The sequence below is a fragment of the Alosa sapidissima genome, chromosome 15, assembly GCF_018492685.1.
Source record: "Alosa sapidissima isolate fAloSap1 chromosome 15, fAloSap1.pri, whole genome shotgun sequence".
Classification (NCBI taxonomy): Eukaryota; Metazoa; Chordata; class Actinopteri; order Clupeiformes; family Clupeidae; genus Alosa; species Alosa sapidissima.
The window spans coordinates 31,024,120-31,039,117 of NC_055971.1; the positions used below are offsets into that span (position 1 = coordinate 31,024,120).

Below are 14,998 nucleotides of genomic sequence, written 5' to 3' on the forward strand. Positions count from 1 at the left end.
TCGTCTCATCTTAGCAGTCACAACCAATTAGGCAGAGTCAACTGCCTCTAACGACCTCTACTGTACCAGCAGAGACAGCGCAAGGACACATACCACACACACACACACACAAACCACACACACACACACACACACACACAGAGCAGTACTACAGCATGTCTCCGGTTAGTGCCTCTAAGTGTACCCTGTGTTCACCGTTCACCTCCCTTTGCTATAACAGTGGCTTTTCTCCATGGAAGTATAAGTATATATACCCTTTTGATCCCGTAAGGGAAATTTGGTCTCTGTATTTATCCCAATTTGTGAATTAATGAAACACACTCAGCACACAGTGAGGTGAAGCACACACTAATCCCGGCGCAATGAGCTGCCTTCAACAACAGCAGTGCTCGGAGAGCAGTGAGGGGTTAGGTGCCTTGCTCAAGGGCACTTCAGCCGTGCCTACTGGTCGGGGTTCGAACCGATAACCCTCCGGTTACAAGTCCGAAGCGCTAACCAGTAGGCCACGACTGCCCAACACATGCACTCCTACAGTCAGAATAAGTGAACCAGGCGGATGAATCATTCAACACATCATGCACACCTACAGTCAGAATAAGTGACTGTGCTCTGGCTTTCTTGTCTTCCTCCATACGTATTCCTCACTGTGATGTTGTTAATCCCGGCTGGTGGAGCTTCATTCTGCACATCGGCATCTCAGAGGTAGTGCGCTGATTAAAAATGCCGTAGACTTCTCAGATCTGTCCAGAGGCCTTCTTTATGTAAGCACAGAACTACGCAAGCGCTATACCTCTGGAGACCAAAGCTTTTCAAATATGTGGGCAGCACAGCTAAGTCGTCGCACACACTTGTGCACATTTCCCCTCCTTAAAATCAGTTTCTGTAAACAAATATTTTTTTTTTGTAGAAAAATCCAGAAGATATCTCCCTCAATTAATATTTCATGGTCAGTTATGTAAGGTAAATTGCCAGGGACAGCGACATCGTTGTCAGAGCACAGGATAATTAAAGCTTGAATTTAATTTGTCCTTAACGTCTCCTCCAAAAAACAAAGGTAGAACAGAGTGCTGACATCAGAGCTTTATGAAGTATAAATGAAAGATAGATTAGTGCTAAATGTGGATAATTAGCACACTCCCTCTCTCTCTCGCACACACACACACATACACACACACAAGCACACACACACAAACACACACACACACACACACATAAACAAACACATCAAGGTACAAACATTAATACATTGCGCTTCAATCCCTCCTAGACAGAAGTTAACAATTAAAGTAAATTGGAGTTCCGGTACCGCTGTGGCCTGGATGCAACTCTGTAGTCAGAGCCCTTCTCTGTATACATTGGCCGTGTTTTACCTAGAGAGAGCCCTTCTGTATACATTGGCCGTGTTTTACCCAGGGAGAGCCCTTCTGTATACATTGGCCGTGTTTTACCCAGGGAGAGCCCTTCTGTATACATTGGCCGTGTCATATCCAGATGATGCCCTTCTCTTATATATGGGCAATGTCATACCCAGAGGGTGCCCTTCTGTATACATGGACAGTGATATACCCAGAGTTCCCTCTGTCTGTCTGTGTGAGTGCTGACCATGGACCACTGGAGGACAAGGGTGGGGTGGGGTGAAGCACTGGGGGGGGGGGCAGGGAGGGAGGGAGAGAGAGAGAGAGAGAGGGAGAGAAAAGGCATCCAGACAAAGAGAGAGGGCTGACATGTTGAGGGAATGCAGACGTGGCTCTCCACTAGACCATAATCCCAATCTGGGGGGAGGAGAAGAAAGAGATGAGAGGGGACAGATGAGAAGAGAGACAGAGGAGAAACACAGGATAGAGTGATAGAGACACAGGATAGAGAGATAGAGACACAGGATAGAGTGATAGAGACAAAGGATAGAGAGATAGACATAGGATAGAGTGATAGAGACACAGGATAGAGTGATAGAGTCACAGGATAGAGTGAGACACAGGATAGAGTGATAGAGACACAGGATAGAGGGATAGACACACAGGATAGAGTGATAGAGACAGAAGATAGAGTGATAGAGACACAGGATAGAGTGATAGAGACACAGGATAGAGTGATATAGACACAGGATAGAGAGATAGACATAGGATAGAGATTGGAGATGGGGGTGTGGGGTATCTATGTGTGGGGACTCAGGTTAAATTGGTGTGTGTGGGGGGGGGGGGGGGGGGGGGACGACTCAGGTTAAATTGGTGTGTGTGTGTGGGGGGGGGGGGCTCAGGTTAAATTGGTATGTGTGTGTGGGGAAGGGGGGCGTGTTGTGTGTGTGGGGACTCAGGTTAAATTGTATCTGAAGGTGCTTCGCCCTTTGCTTCCAATCTCTTCTCCCCCAGCTGATTAAATAACGAGGTCTCTCCTGCGTGTCCCTGCTTCACTGGGATGCATCACAGCAAGGCACACACATTCTCGGTGGTGGCCGTGGCCTGATTGTAATTATCAATGAAATTGAATTTCTGCTGCATTCCAACACACGCCCCCCCCCCCCCCCCCCCCCCCCCCCACACACACACACACCCCCGCCCGCCACCATCCGCCCCCCATCCAAATGGACTTTCAGATCTCAGGTTGTTGTTGATGATGATTAATAACGTTTTTTAAATTACACCATACTTTGCCGAAAAACTCATATAACTCTTCATTACATTGTGAGAATTAATTGGATGTGGCAATCTGGATAAAAGTAGTAATAAAGAGGGTCCCTTTCCACACCAGTGAACACACACACACATATGCATAAACACACACACACACACACACACACACACATGCATAAACACACACACACACACATATGCATGAACACACACACACACAGAGTGCATGCATATACATAAACAGTATTGCCAGCATACCCATACGCATGCACGCACACACACACACACACACACACACACCAGCTTCATTGAGTGGAAAATCGAATTACCCCTTCCCCTGTATGTGACGCTAACGTAATGAAATTCTTTCCATTGTTTTAAGAGTTGGCCTTCCAAAGAGCTTACTTCATTCTGCTTTGCAATGTTTTGTTCCAGAACATTCTTGCCAAAAGGGGTGATTACTGAGATTTAGGACTCAGGTAGGGGGTAGAGAGTGTTACAGGATAGAGTGATAGACACAGGATAGAGAGTGGAGTTTGGAGAAGGTGGAGAGGGTTTGTGTGTGTGTGTGAGAGTGTATGCAATATTGTTTATATGCATATATTTCTGTTTGTGTGTGTTTATATGCATATGTGGGGGGCAACAACAAATGAGAAAGTTATGAATTCTCCGCTTATAGTGAACATGTGTGTGGTGTTTGGCTTCATAACTAATTTATAAGCAATATATCCTGGCTTTATTTTTAAATCCGATATCTGAGAGACTCTGCTCTGCCTCTCCACTGCCAGGAAAAGCTTGAGATGTGGAGATCCAGCCTGCGCTCGACAGCCGAAGACCCCGCACACAGCAGTCCTTATCCCCCTGAGTTCCGGTGCCTTTCAAAATGGCCACAACATGCACCTTGTTTATCGGAGACAAGTGTCACCAACCGAGCTCGGGATACAAACAGCCTCAGTTAAGGCCTCATGAAACTTTCATAAGGCTCCATTTGATAAACGCCGCAGGCATTTAAAGTGACGTGAGTCCTGCTGTCTTGGAGTGAGTATGACTTGATATGTATGATATGAACTTCAATGAAGTTCAATGGTTTCAATGCAGAAATGTCTTGTCAATGTTAGTTAATTAGTTAGTTGTGTCACTCAATTTGATTTGTAGCAATAAAGGTAAAAGTTTATGACTGACAGTTTGACATTTGTTGTAATATTAGGTTATGTTGTTTTTCAGATTTTCCAGTATCTGTACTAATTTTTCTGACAACTTTTTATTTCTACCACAATATCTGCAGTATGGAACGTGTGTACTTTTGCTATCTCTGAATGTAGCAAGCATCTCCCTTGACATACTACCAGGTGGATGTAGCAAGCGTCTCCCTTGACATACTACCAGGTGAATGTAGCAAGCATCTCCCTTGACATACTACCAGGTGTCCCAACTCATGTCTTATTCCATGGAGAGAAGCCACTGCCGTGGAGAAGGGAGGTGAAGGTGACCGGTGAACACAGGGTCCTCATTCCCTTTAACACTTAGAGGCACTGACCCCTCCATTGCAGGAGCTGTAGTACAGATCTGCTCTGTGAGTGGGTGGTTTGTGTGTGTGTGTGTGTGTGTGTGTGTGTGTGTGTGTGTGTGTGTGTGTGTAGGTGTGAGCATGTGTGTGTGTGTGTGTGTGGTGCATGTGTGTGTGTGAGCATGTGTGAGCATGTGTGTGTGTGTACGTGTGTGTGTGTATGTGTGTGTGTGTGTGTGTGTGTGTTAGGTGACATTTCATGGCCACGAGAGCCTCATGCACAACCACCGTGGACAAGGAAGGACACTCTTAGCCATAGAGTCCACACAAGGGCTCATGTTGAATGGTGCACTCAAGTAGTTGTCTATCTTTCAGAGATATCAAACCACTGGGCCAGTCAGTGTTTCTCTGTTGAAGAAAGGGGAGGGGTTGTCTTTTGTCATCTGAATCGGTAAATCCCATGAGACCTACACTAAACAGCAAACAGAAATACCTGCAGGTTTGTTTTAACCTGAACCGCCATCCCACATTAAATCAAACACCTCTGGGTTGAGCAGAACATTATTGTCTTTATGTTGCATTCACAGGGACAAAACCTCCAGGATAGAACCAAGAGTCACAACTGTGAATAGAATAGAATAAAATAGAACAGAACAGAATAGAATAGAATGGAAATAGTGTGACAAAGCAGTGTGGTATTACAAAGTACTGCACTTACAGTGGGCAAAAAGTGTGTGTGTGTGGGTGAACCTTGTCATCTCTATGACACCCAATCATATGTCGGCTATATCATATTTATGTCCATTTCTTCCCTTGTCTTTTTTCTTTTGTTTGCATGTTAACCCTTTGGTAACAGCGCCATAGAGTATGTGGCATTTTTCTCATCCATCATGCATACTTCGCCCTTGCAAGATCAGAACTCATTTAATCAGGATCGAATTCGAAGGCACTGGTCTGAAAATGGCATTCTTAAAACGCCTTATAATGCCTGCCCTGTTCAACCCACGTTGCAAACCCATTATGTTCATTTGGCAACGATTACATATTTCCACCAAGCATTTATGCTCTTAGTTACATCTACGACATTGGTTTCCACGCCCGTAAAGTTGCTATAGCCTACACCCCCTGTCCTCCGCTTGCACGGAAAGTTACAACTGAATATGGCGAAAACACTTACGCACATCCGCATGGCATATGAGAGGGTCGAATGCCTGTAGTAGTTATGTATTTCGAGTAATAAGTTGTCCTCTAGTGTTTTCTCCCATACATTTGAATGACAGAAGGACAACTGGCATCAAGTGTACGTATGAATGGGGCTTCTGGTCACGGTGAAGCTTGCCGATTATCAAGCACGGTACGTCATTGCGATCTGCAGGGATTGGCTGAATTCTTTTCCTTTTTCTCAGTTTTTGCGAACCCGGCTGGTCTTCGCCTCCGAAACAGCGGGAACCCACAGTAACGTCAGGTAAACAGTTTTCATCTGCTCTTATTTTATGGATGTCGGGGTTGGGGTGAATAAGAACGAACTGATGGCGGGTTCGCGGCATTCTTTGTTTTAGATCATTTAATGGCATCAGTATTTCGTGACTGCGTGCTCGTTTGAATCGCTCATTTGATGCCTGCCTTATCTAAAGGAATGCCGCAGTTAACAATTAAGGCGTGAGGACCACGTTTCACTTTTTCAGTTGAGTTTGCCGAGGATTTACGTACCCTTAATGCTCGCATAACGAGGAAAACAGTAGCCTCCAGATCTACCTTAACATTCCGTCCATGGCATAACTTCAAAGTGCCCTTCAGATGTTCTACCTTGAGTCCGAGCTACAGTTCGTGAAACAGACGTGCTTGACATTGTCGGGGGAAAGAGAATTGAATCTCGGAGGGATTTTTTGCAGTGTACCGCCCCGCTCATTGTTGTAAAGAAGCGATTGTGAATCACAGAAGCCCCTTTATACTGGGCGGTAAGGGAGCTTTTGCAGCTTTCAAATGCATGTCATGATCTGACTGGGAAATATGTCACTGGCGATGCGTATTTCTTGACTGTCTGAATTGCTCTGTCTAATTTGTGATTCTTTATTGGTTCCATTTTAGGGTGATTCCTACGGGACTCTGAGACCCTAACACGCCGGAGGAATGGTCGCAATATAACGGTGTTTGGAGGTACGCTCTGGTGGAGATTGTATTCACAGCATTTCCCCCTGTCATTCTCGGAATACACACTGTATCTGTGAAAAGCGTGCTCAATGAGTGCCAGGACATCCGAGAATTTGGCGCTTTCCATACCACCCTGTACCTTCAACGGGACTGCCCAAAACAATGGCACCTGCATCGAACAGATGGACCAGTTGTTCCAGTCGTTCTCTTCCACCGCCGTGCTATTCGTGCTCATCGCACTGATCATTGGAATCATATTTATATCCCTGGTCACTTTTCACTTTCACAAAAGCAAGATGAAAAAGCGCAAGATCCAGAAGGCCCAGGAGGAGTACGAACGCGACAACTGCAGCCCCAAAACCGTCAAAGGGAAGCCGGTAGTCCGGCAGTGTATCATGGTGAGACCGGGTAAACGGCCACCCGCCGCAGTCCGGAGGAGTGAACCAAGCACACCGTCTCAGGAAGACTCCAGCGTTACACCCATCCCGGAGAACGAGTCAAAAGCGAACACACGACACACGGGACAGGCAAATGACCAGAACTTGCTGGAATCTGTCGCGGTATCTTGATAATGCAATACCACAAAGCATTTAAGGAACAATGTAAATAGATACTGTGTATTCATACTATTATATTCCATAGGGGTTAAATAGATTCTACAATTCTACAAGCATGAACAATGATAAGTCTTCATTATAGCTTCAGCAGGAGCGCGAAGCAACCACTAAGAGCAGTAAATTACTTTATACAGAGCGAACAGTCAGCCTCTGGATCTTTGACGGTTTTTTGACGTCCTTTCCTGGGGGACTTTACCGGCCTAGGGCTCGTTGGAACGGAGGACCATCTACAGGCAAATGGAATTAACTGTAATATAGTGATCAAGTCAGTTACTTGGAAATGTGCTATTTCTTTTTTTCCTGCCGGCGAAGTATTGTGGTGGGATCAGGAGAGTCGAGCAGAGATGCAGGAAAGGGCCGGGCGGCTGCACATCTTGTATAGTAGACCGCCGCTGTCCAGTGCTGAAGTGCTGAAATCGAGGAGGCGACGCGGACTAATGTTCTTCTCCCCGTAGAACTCCCGTTAGTCGCGCATTTTCTTTTGTAGACTCCCTTCTCCTGAGTTCATGGTAAATCAGTCAACGTTAAGTGTTTCCGTAGAGCATACTTACTTCAGTTGAGCTAGCTTATAGCCTAGTAGTTCGAGAGTTAAACCTGGCCATCTTAAGTACTTTTAACTAAGCGCTATCCCTGCCGTATTAACCTGGCCTAGACATATACGTAATTTTATACCCAGCTAAATCCTTTCCCGAGACTGTTAACGTGAAACTGCAGCTACTAGTGGTTGTATACCCTTGTTTTGGTAACGGTGCTGTATAGTGATATTTATGTACTACTAGCCTACTAAAGCATTTCAGTTTAGTCATAATACAGCTCGGAGTCAGTTTAATGCTTTTATTTTGCTCTTTAATATTCCTTCGTTATTTTTGCTCATATTTGCATTTAGATAAATATATAGGCTAAACAAATATTCTTTCTTGATAATTTATTTAAATCATAAGATTATAAAAGTGTAATTCATGATGATCTACAATAAATGAGAACTAATTTTAAAACTGGTGTGTGCATTTCCTTGACAGAGTGTTGTTAGGGCAACGAGTGACATACATGAGAAACATATAGGCCTCTCAAACAGATCATGCTAAATATGTGTATCTTATATGGGACACAGGACAGTCCTATTTTATACAGTAGGCTAATTCAACAAATAATTCTTGAAAATATTTTAGAACTTATATTATGGAACATCTCCAAAGGGAACGTGGGAAAATAGATGTGGCTGATGACTAGGACAGGTCACATTTGGGTGTGTCATTTGTAATTCTTCAGAGAGGTTGGGAGGACTCTAGGGAGCTCACCTGAATCCAGTTTAATACACCCTGATGAAATGAGTTACTCATTTTACGCACTGTCACTGAGGTATTGAAATGTCTGAATTTATCTCCAGCCTGTGTGACATTGAATAGCCCACATCTGCACACTGGAACGTTCCAGGAACCAGGAACACACACACACACACACACACACCAAGCCCTGAACCAGCTAAATACGCACTATTAAAACATCCTTTTGAAAAATGGATGGACAGTTTTCCACAGAAATTGATTAGACTGAGAATTTCCACTGGAATGGTTTATTATATGGGTGTCTGTGGTGGTAATGAATCATTTGTATACAAGCACACACACAGGCACACACGCATCAGGGCGTCATTTCAATTTTCTTCCAAAGCAGACAGTACTATTTATGCAAATATTCTTGGATGCTGAGAGGAGGACCTGATTGTCCGTTAGCACGGGGTGAAGGTTGGGCCATGGCATCAACATGGTTACGTGTCCTTGCCTTTGAGTTATGCCTGGTGTCTTAGCTTTCCCATTTAAGGTAATCCAATTATCCTCCCCAAACACTGCAATGATCCAGCCCCCGTCTTTATCAAAAGGCTGATTGTTTGATATATATACGTGATCCACAGTTTGGCAAAGGGAAAATAAAACCTTGACTATAGAGGCAGACAGCCCCCCCTCTCTCTCTCTCCCTCTCTCTCTTTATTTGCCTTTTGTGCCTTTGACTTGGTTAACTAACGCACGTTATAATGGATTTCCTGCGAGAGATAATGAGCAGTTAATGATATTTCTCTCCGATGTGGTGCGGCGTGCCTGTCGGCGCTGAATACCTCCCCTCAGTCCATTTAGAGATGTTGGAGGAGGAGGAGCTCTCCTTGCCAACACGTATGGTGAGCCAAACGGCCTCTTCTCCTCCTCCTTTTATCATCTGCACCTCTTCTCCTCCTCCTTTTATCATCTGCACCTCTTCTCCTCCTCCTTTTATCATCTGCACCTCTTTCTTTCTGTCCTCTCTGTCTTCCTCTCCCTTTCGTTCTCTCCCTTTGTCTCTTTCTCTCATCTCATTTTTATGTCTCGTTCAGTCTGTTTCTTTGAGGAGCAATGGCGAGTCGGCGTCTGCGCCTTAAGTTTGTGATGTTTTGCCTGGTGCGTGAACTCCAAAGGTTGAGTACAGTAGAAAAAAAAGCAGAGGCGCACTCAAGGGCTTGATTTTAATACAAATTTGTATTGAGAGCCGAGGTTTTTTCAACAAGTCTACAGACAAAAAACTGGGAAACAAATGTTTCGGGCTTAGACCTTTATCAATGTCTCCAAGGTCTAAGCCTGAAGCGTTTGTTTCCTAGTTTTTTGTCTGTAGACTTGTTGAAAAAACCTCGGCTCTCAATATAAATTTGTATTAGAATCAAGCCCTTGAGTGTGCCTGCTTTTTTTTTCTACAGTCTGTTTCTTTCCCATTTCACTCAATTTCTTACTCTAGTCACTCTTTGTTTTTGCTTCATTTCTCCTTCTCTCTCTCCCTCCCCCCTCTCTCTCTCCCTCTCTCTCCCCCCTCTCTCTCTCCCTCCCCCCTCTCTCTCTCCCTCTCCCTCTCTTCTCCCCCCTTCTCTCTCTCTCTCTCTCTCTCCCTCCCCCTCTCTCTCTCCCTCCCTCTCTCTCCCTCCCTCTCTCTCTCCCCTCCCTCTCTCTCTCCCTCTCTCTCTCTCTCCCCCTCTCTCGTGTTGTTTTTTATGGCGGGCGAGCAGCACAGTCATCAGCATGTCCAGATATAAGCGCTCTCCCCTCCTGGCCCACAGCACACATTAAGAGGAGCCACCATGTGTCGGCCGGCACTGGAGCGGCTCCATTTAAACGCCAGTGTCCACATTAACTGCCATACATTAAACAGACGGATGTGAAGAGGGCTCTTCTCAGCGTCCAGGCGCTGGCTGAGTCGCCCACTCCTCGCACTGGAGCATTTGCACACGTCGTGGGAAGTGCATTTTAAAGCACCCTCCTCCTCAACATGGGTGCTTGATTCAGACAAATAAGCATGGAAGGCTTGAATAAACTAGAGGATACTTAATACATGGGACTGTTGGTAAAGTCTACATCACAGAGAATGGTTGTGATGAATATATGGTGTTATGCCTGGAGACCTAGAAAGATTGAAAGACCTCAGTGGTGTAAAGGGGCCCAGGGACATCCCAGGTTTAACCTATAGATCCTGACATAATCCTGAGTAATGTCCTTGGTGTTACATGTTTCATTCACATACACCATATAAAACATTGGGAGTTCTACCTCTGTTGTATTTCAGTAATTTCACCCTTACAAACGTGTATTTAGATGGCTGTTTTATGACCATATCATTCACATATCCTTTTATCCCCAGCACACAGAACTGAAGGTAAATATTCTCTGAACTATAGATATAGTCACATGGAGATCATAAATTAGGATGATATGTCCCATATCCCACCCAAATAAAGCCTTATTTCAATCAGGATGATATATCCCACTTACTACCCAAATAAAGCCTTATTTCAATCAGGATGATATATCCCACTTACTACCCAAATAAAGCCTTATTTCAATCAGGATGATATATCCCACTTACTGTACCACCCAAATAAATCCTTATTTCAATCAGTACCGATGCAGATGAAAAAAAACTCCAACACTGCGCGACACACAAACAAAGGCTCAGTGCGGGGATTAGAACCCTGATAACACTAAATCCAGGATTAATCCCCTAGTACCCACACAACTCGGACTTCTTCGTCTGCTACATTCTTCAATATTTTGGGGATTCTGTCAAAGTATAAGTATATAAGTATATCTTTTGATCTTTGGTCTCTGCATTCATCCCAATCCGTGAATTAGTGAAACACACTCAGCACACAGTGAACACACAGTGAGGTGAAGCATACACTAATCCCGGCGCAGTGAGCTGCCTGCAACAACAGCGGCACTCAGGGAGCAGTGAGGGGTTAGGTGCCTTGCTCAAGGGCACTTCAACCGTGCCTACTGGTCGGGGCTCGAACCAGCAACCCTCCGGTTACAAGTCCGAAGCGCTAACCAGTAGGCCACGGCTGCCCAAAAGTGGCTCACATGCAAGTTTGTTGCATCATCCAGACACACATTCTAATCTGAAGGGCACAATATGGTCTGATATGATAGATACTGATCGTGGAGATGATGAGCCCTGTGCAATATGTCGTCTAATAACTTCACCAGGACAAGGCAATATTGTTCCTGATTATTCACTATATTAGAGGACAAAATGCAGTCAATAGTAACCTGCATTTAGAATCTGGACTGGGGAGATGTGAGATGTTGATCGTTTCCTTGTGACATTTTACCCAAATCAATAGAAAAAAGGGAATGGTGTTGTGTAATTGAGCGCACATAGATCCGCTATGGTGCATCTGTGTTTGTTTGGAAGGGCATTGTTATTGCTCGCTGTGTGGTGAGACACTCTCAGGTGAGAGTATTTCAGGTGACCGTAATCGAAGAGCTGCAGAATAGTCACACCTCTTCTCCTTGATGGGATTTGTTTTTCTTTATTGCCTTTTCAATTCCAGGGGACTGTTCATCAGTGACTCCACCTCAGAGCAGAGCAGAAGTGATAAGGGGCCCAATTCATGGCTAGCCATTGATCAGTTCAGTTCAGCTGTGCGGTCTCTCTGTACTCCCGCACCATCCTCCTCCATTGTCTGCCAGCAGTGGCTCTGATAAGGGAAGTTCCTGACGGCGGATTTCATGTTTCTTTGCCCCCCCCCCCACCCCCCCCACCCCGACACCCATGACTAACCACAGACAAAATGAGCGACCGCAACACAAAATGGCCATCTTAACCTGCTCTCCCCTCCCTCTCTCTTGCATGGAAAGCCTTCTTAGCTAGCACAGCCCCTGCGTTGGCCACTGAGGTGGCAGATGTAAGCTGCCTTGGGTGGATTCCACGGTCGCTATCATATAATTGCATCTGGAGGGGTAGTGTCAGTGAGAGCGGCACAGCCAAGACCCGCTGGCTCCCACACGCCTCTACGGAGCAGAAATGGCTTCTCGTTCTGGAAGAGACAGAAGTGCCTTTCCTGCTGTGCCGATACAGAGAGAGGGAGAGAGAGAGAGAGGGGGGAGGAGAGAGAGAGAGAGAGAAAGAGCGGGGACAGAGAAAGAGAGGGAGGGAGACAGAAAGAGAGAGAGAGAGAAAGAGCGGGGGACAGACAGAGAGAGGGAGGGAGAGAAAGAGAGGGGGCAGGGGGAGAGAGGAAGAGAGAGAGAAAGAGACAGAGAAAGAAAGAGAGAAAGAAAGAAAGAAAGAGAGACAGAGACTCGTTTTGGGTGAAAGGCGGGCCATGCTGTCCAGATGCAAGAGTGAAACATTAACATGCACCACAACACACAGGCTCATTTTTCTGTCTTTTCTACGAGTTTCTCTGAGATTCCATTAGCTTTCATCTCCTTTGCTTTTCTTTCATTTTATTCGATGTACACTATCAGCAAGACACATCTTGCTACACAAGACCACGCGCTCTGTGATTGTTTCAGGCTCTACAGTATTTATGAGCCAAAAGGTATAAAACATTTCTGCTTACTGCAACTCTTTTACTTTCTGTCCTTCACATGCTAAGGACAAACAAGGGTTGCTTGTGGTGTCTGACCGAATCACTGTTGCTCTCTCCTTAGTTACAGTGTATGATATAAAAGTGGCCTTTTGGGAAAATAACATGAGGCTGCATCTGCAACTGAAAGGAGTATCATTTCAGCATTGCACTCTGAAACAATGCGTAATAGCCATGTTTTCAGTCATGGTGCCATGTTTGATCTCAGGATAAAAGGAAGATGCTTCAGCGTCTGTTTGTTTTTTTGATGTGATGTGTCAGCCCCCCCCGTGTCATCACCAGCTCTTCCCTCGTGGCTTTTTCAGGCTCTTTTAATCACATGACACCCCAGGCTTGCCAAGCACAACCAGAGAGCGTGTGCTTCTACCTCCAAAAGGACAAGATCTCCTGTTGTTCAAGCTTTAGGAGACATACAGAGGGACTGCAGCTTCATATCACAACAACAGCGACAGGCATTGTAACCTGTAATTGGATCTCTGGTGGGAAAGCCAGGGTTGCCTCTGTGGCAAATACATGTGACATAGACAGTTCCGGAACACTGGCAACACTGGAGTCTTCCAATTAAATGGCCCAGTGTTCCGTCTCTGAGAACGCCCGACAGGGGGGATCCGAAGCGGGCCAGATCTGGGACAAGCCGGTGTCAGAGTCAGCAGCCTCCAGGGGTGTGAGCTGTAAGATGATTCAACGCACCCTTCATACATCACACACCTCTCAGGGGGACCCGAGGCATGATGCAAAGGACAAGGCGTGGCCTTTGAACTCTTTGGTCTTTACGGATATCCACGGGGGCCAATGTTAGAGCGTTCCTCGTTTCCTGACAGGAGAGGATGAGGTAGTGGAAGCTCTCCAGGGACCTGACATGAATGGTGAATAACACAACATGGCTGTATGCTAAGGGCAGGTACTAAAAAATGAAATGAATTTTCAGGTTGAAGAATACTATAGATGCCTGGTTTATTTTGCTATTATTCATGTAAATAGCAAACAGGGAGAATGCATGATGTTTATTTTCCACTAGCAACAGTGCTCAGGTGTCTTTACGTCAACTGAGACCATTTTTTATGACAATTTTATCTGTTAAAGGTTCCGATATGATATCATTATCAAGACGAAATATGCAACATACTAGCACAGGTTGATAATGGCAACAGCTTTTTATTTCACTGTTTGAAACACACTCCTTAAATTGGATCATTTTGGTTTTTAATTTGATTCAAAACAAGTAAATGAGAAACAATGCCTATGTAATTACTATAAAAACATAACACAGACTGTTCTCTCTGCAATAATTAACTTTGTGCATTCGTCTCATTGAGAGTAAGCGAATTCAGTCTTAAAAATATTTTGCCTTTCTGGCACACAACACCATTAATTCACAATTAAGGCCTCCTTGAGGTAAATCGATATATCATGTCAACGGACGTACATAAGTGCTTTAAATGAATCACAGTGTGCAGTAATGCAGCCCCAGGGCTACTGGTCCACTTACACGTCCCAGAGACATGGAGCTACTTAATTGTGCACTAATCCATTCCCCTGACTGTCCCCGTCCTTCTTCTGAGTAATTGCTACATCATTTGTGGTGTGATTGTCTAAATGGCCAAAGTGACCTGAATTATCATTTCAACTGTTGAGCCCTTTGGGCTGATTCATTCCTGGGCGCTGGCATCGGTGAGATCGGCCCCTGATCATCCGTCTTGTCCACTTCAGCCGCCCCTGTGCCGGACGCAGCAAGGCCACAGTGGCCTCATATTTTCTCGGTTTTCATTATTTCCCAGGCTCCTTTGCTTCCACACTCCAGCTCTCCGTGGTGGTGGTGTGTGGTGGTGGTGGTGGTAGTGTGTGGTGGTGGTGTATGGTGGTGGTGGTGGTAGTGTGTGGTGGTGGTGTGTGGTGGTGGTGTATGGTGGTGTGTGGTGGTGGTGTGTGGTAGTGGTGGTGGTGTATGATGGTGGTGGTGTGTGGTAGTGGTGGTGGTGTGTGGTGGTGGTGGTGGTGGTAGTGTGTGGTAGTGGTGGTGGTGTATGGTGGTGGTGGTGTATGGTGGTGGTGGTGGTGGTGGTGGTGGTGTGTGGTGGTGGTGGTAGTGTCTGGTAGTGGTGGTGGTGTATGGTGGTGGTGGTGTATGGTGGTGTGTGGTGGTGGTGTGTGGTGGTGGTGTGTGGTAGTGGTGGTGGTGGTGTATGGGTGTGTGGTGGTGTGTGGT

General features: G+C 45.5%; 1 protein-coding gene and 1 long non-coding RNA gene across 3 annotated transcripts; both read left to right on the plus strand.

The window, feature by feature from the left end:
- The first annotated feature begins 3,813 nt into the window (after positions 1-3,813).
- Positions 3,814-9,435, plus strand: LOC121683830. Its single transcript, XR_006022920.1, has 3 exons — positions 3,814-3,827; positions 7,164-7,170; positions 9,288-9,435. It is a non-coding gene; the product is annotated as an uncharacterized LOC121683830 (long non-coding RNA).
- Positions 5,241-7,850, plus strand: si:dkey-35i13.1 (uncharacterized protein C11orf87 homolog). 2 transcript variants are annotated; one of them, XM_042063669.1, is made up of 2 exons: positions 5,241-5,602; positions 6,226-7,850. In XM_042063669.1, the coding sequence occupies exon 2, from the start codon at positions 6,378-6,380 to the stop codon at positions 6,855-6,857; it is 480 nt and encodes a 159-aa protein (XP_041919603.1). In that variant the 5' UTR covers positions 5,241-5,602; positions 6,226-6,377; the 3' UTR covers positions 6,858-7,850. The 2 variants fall into 2 exon arrangements, with proteins under 2 accessions (XP_041919603.1, XP_041919604.1); XM_042063670.1 differs by lacking the exon at positions 5,241-5,602 and adding an exon at positions 5,613-6,095.
- Positions 9,436-14,998: the final 5,563 nt, after the last annotated feature.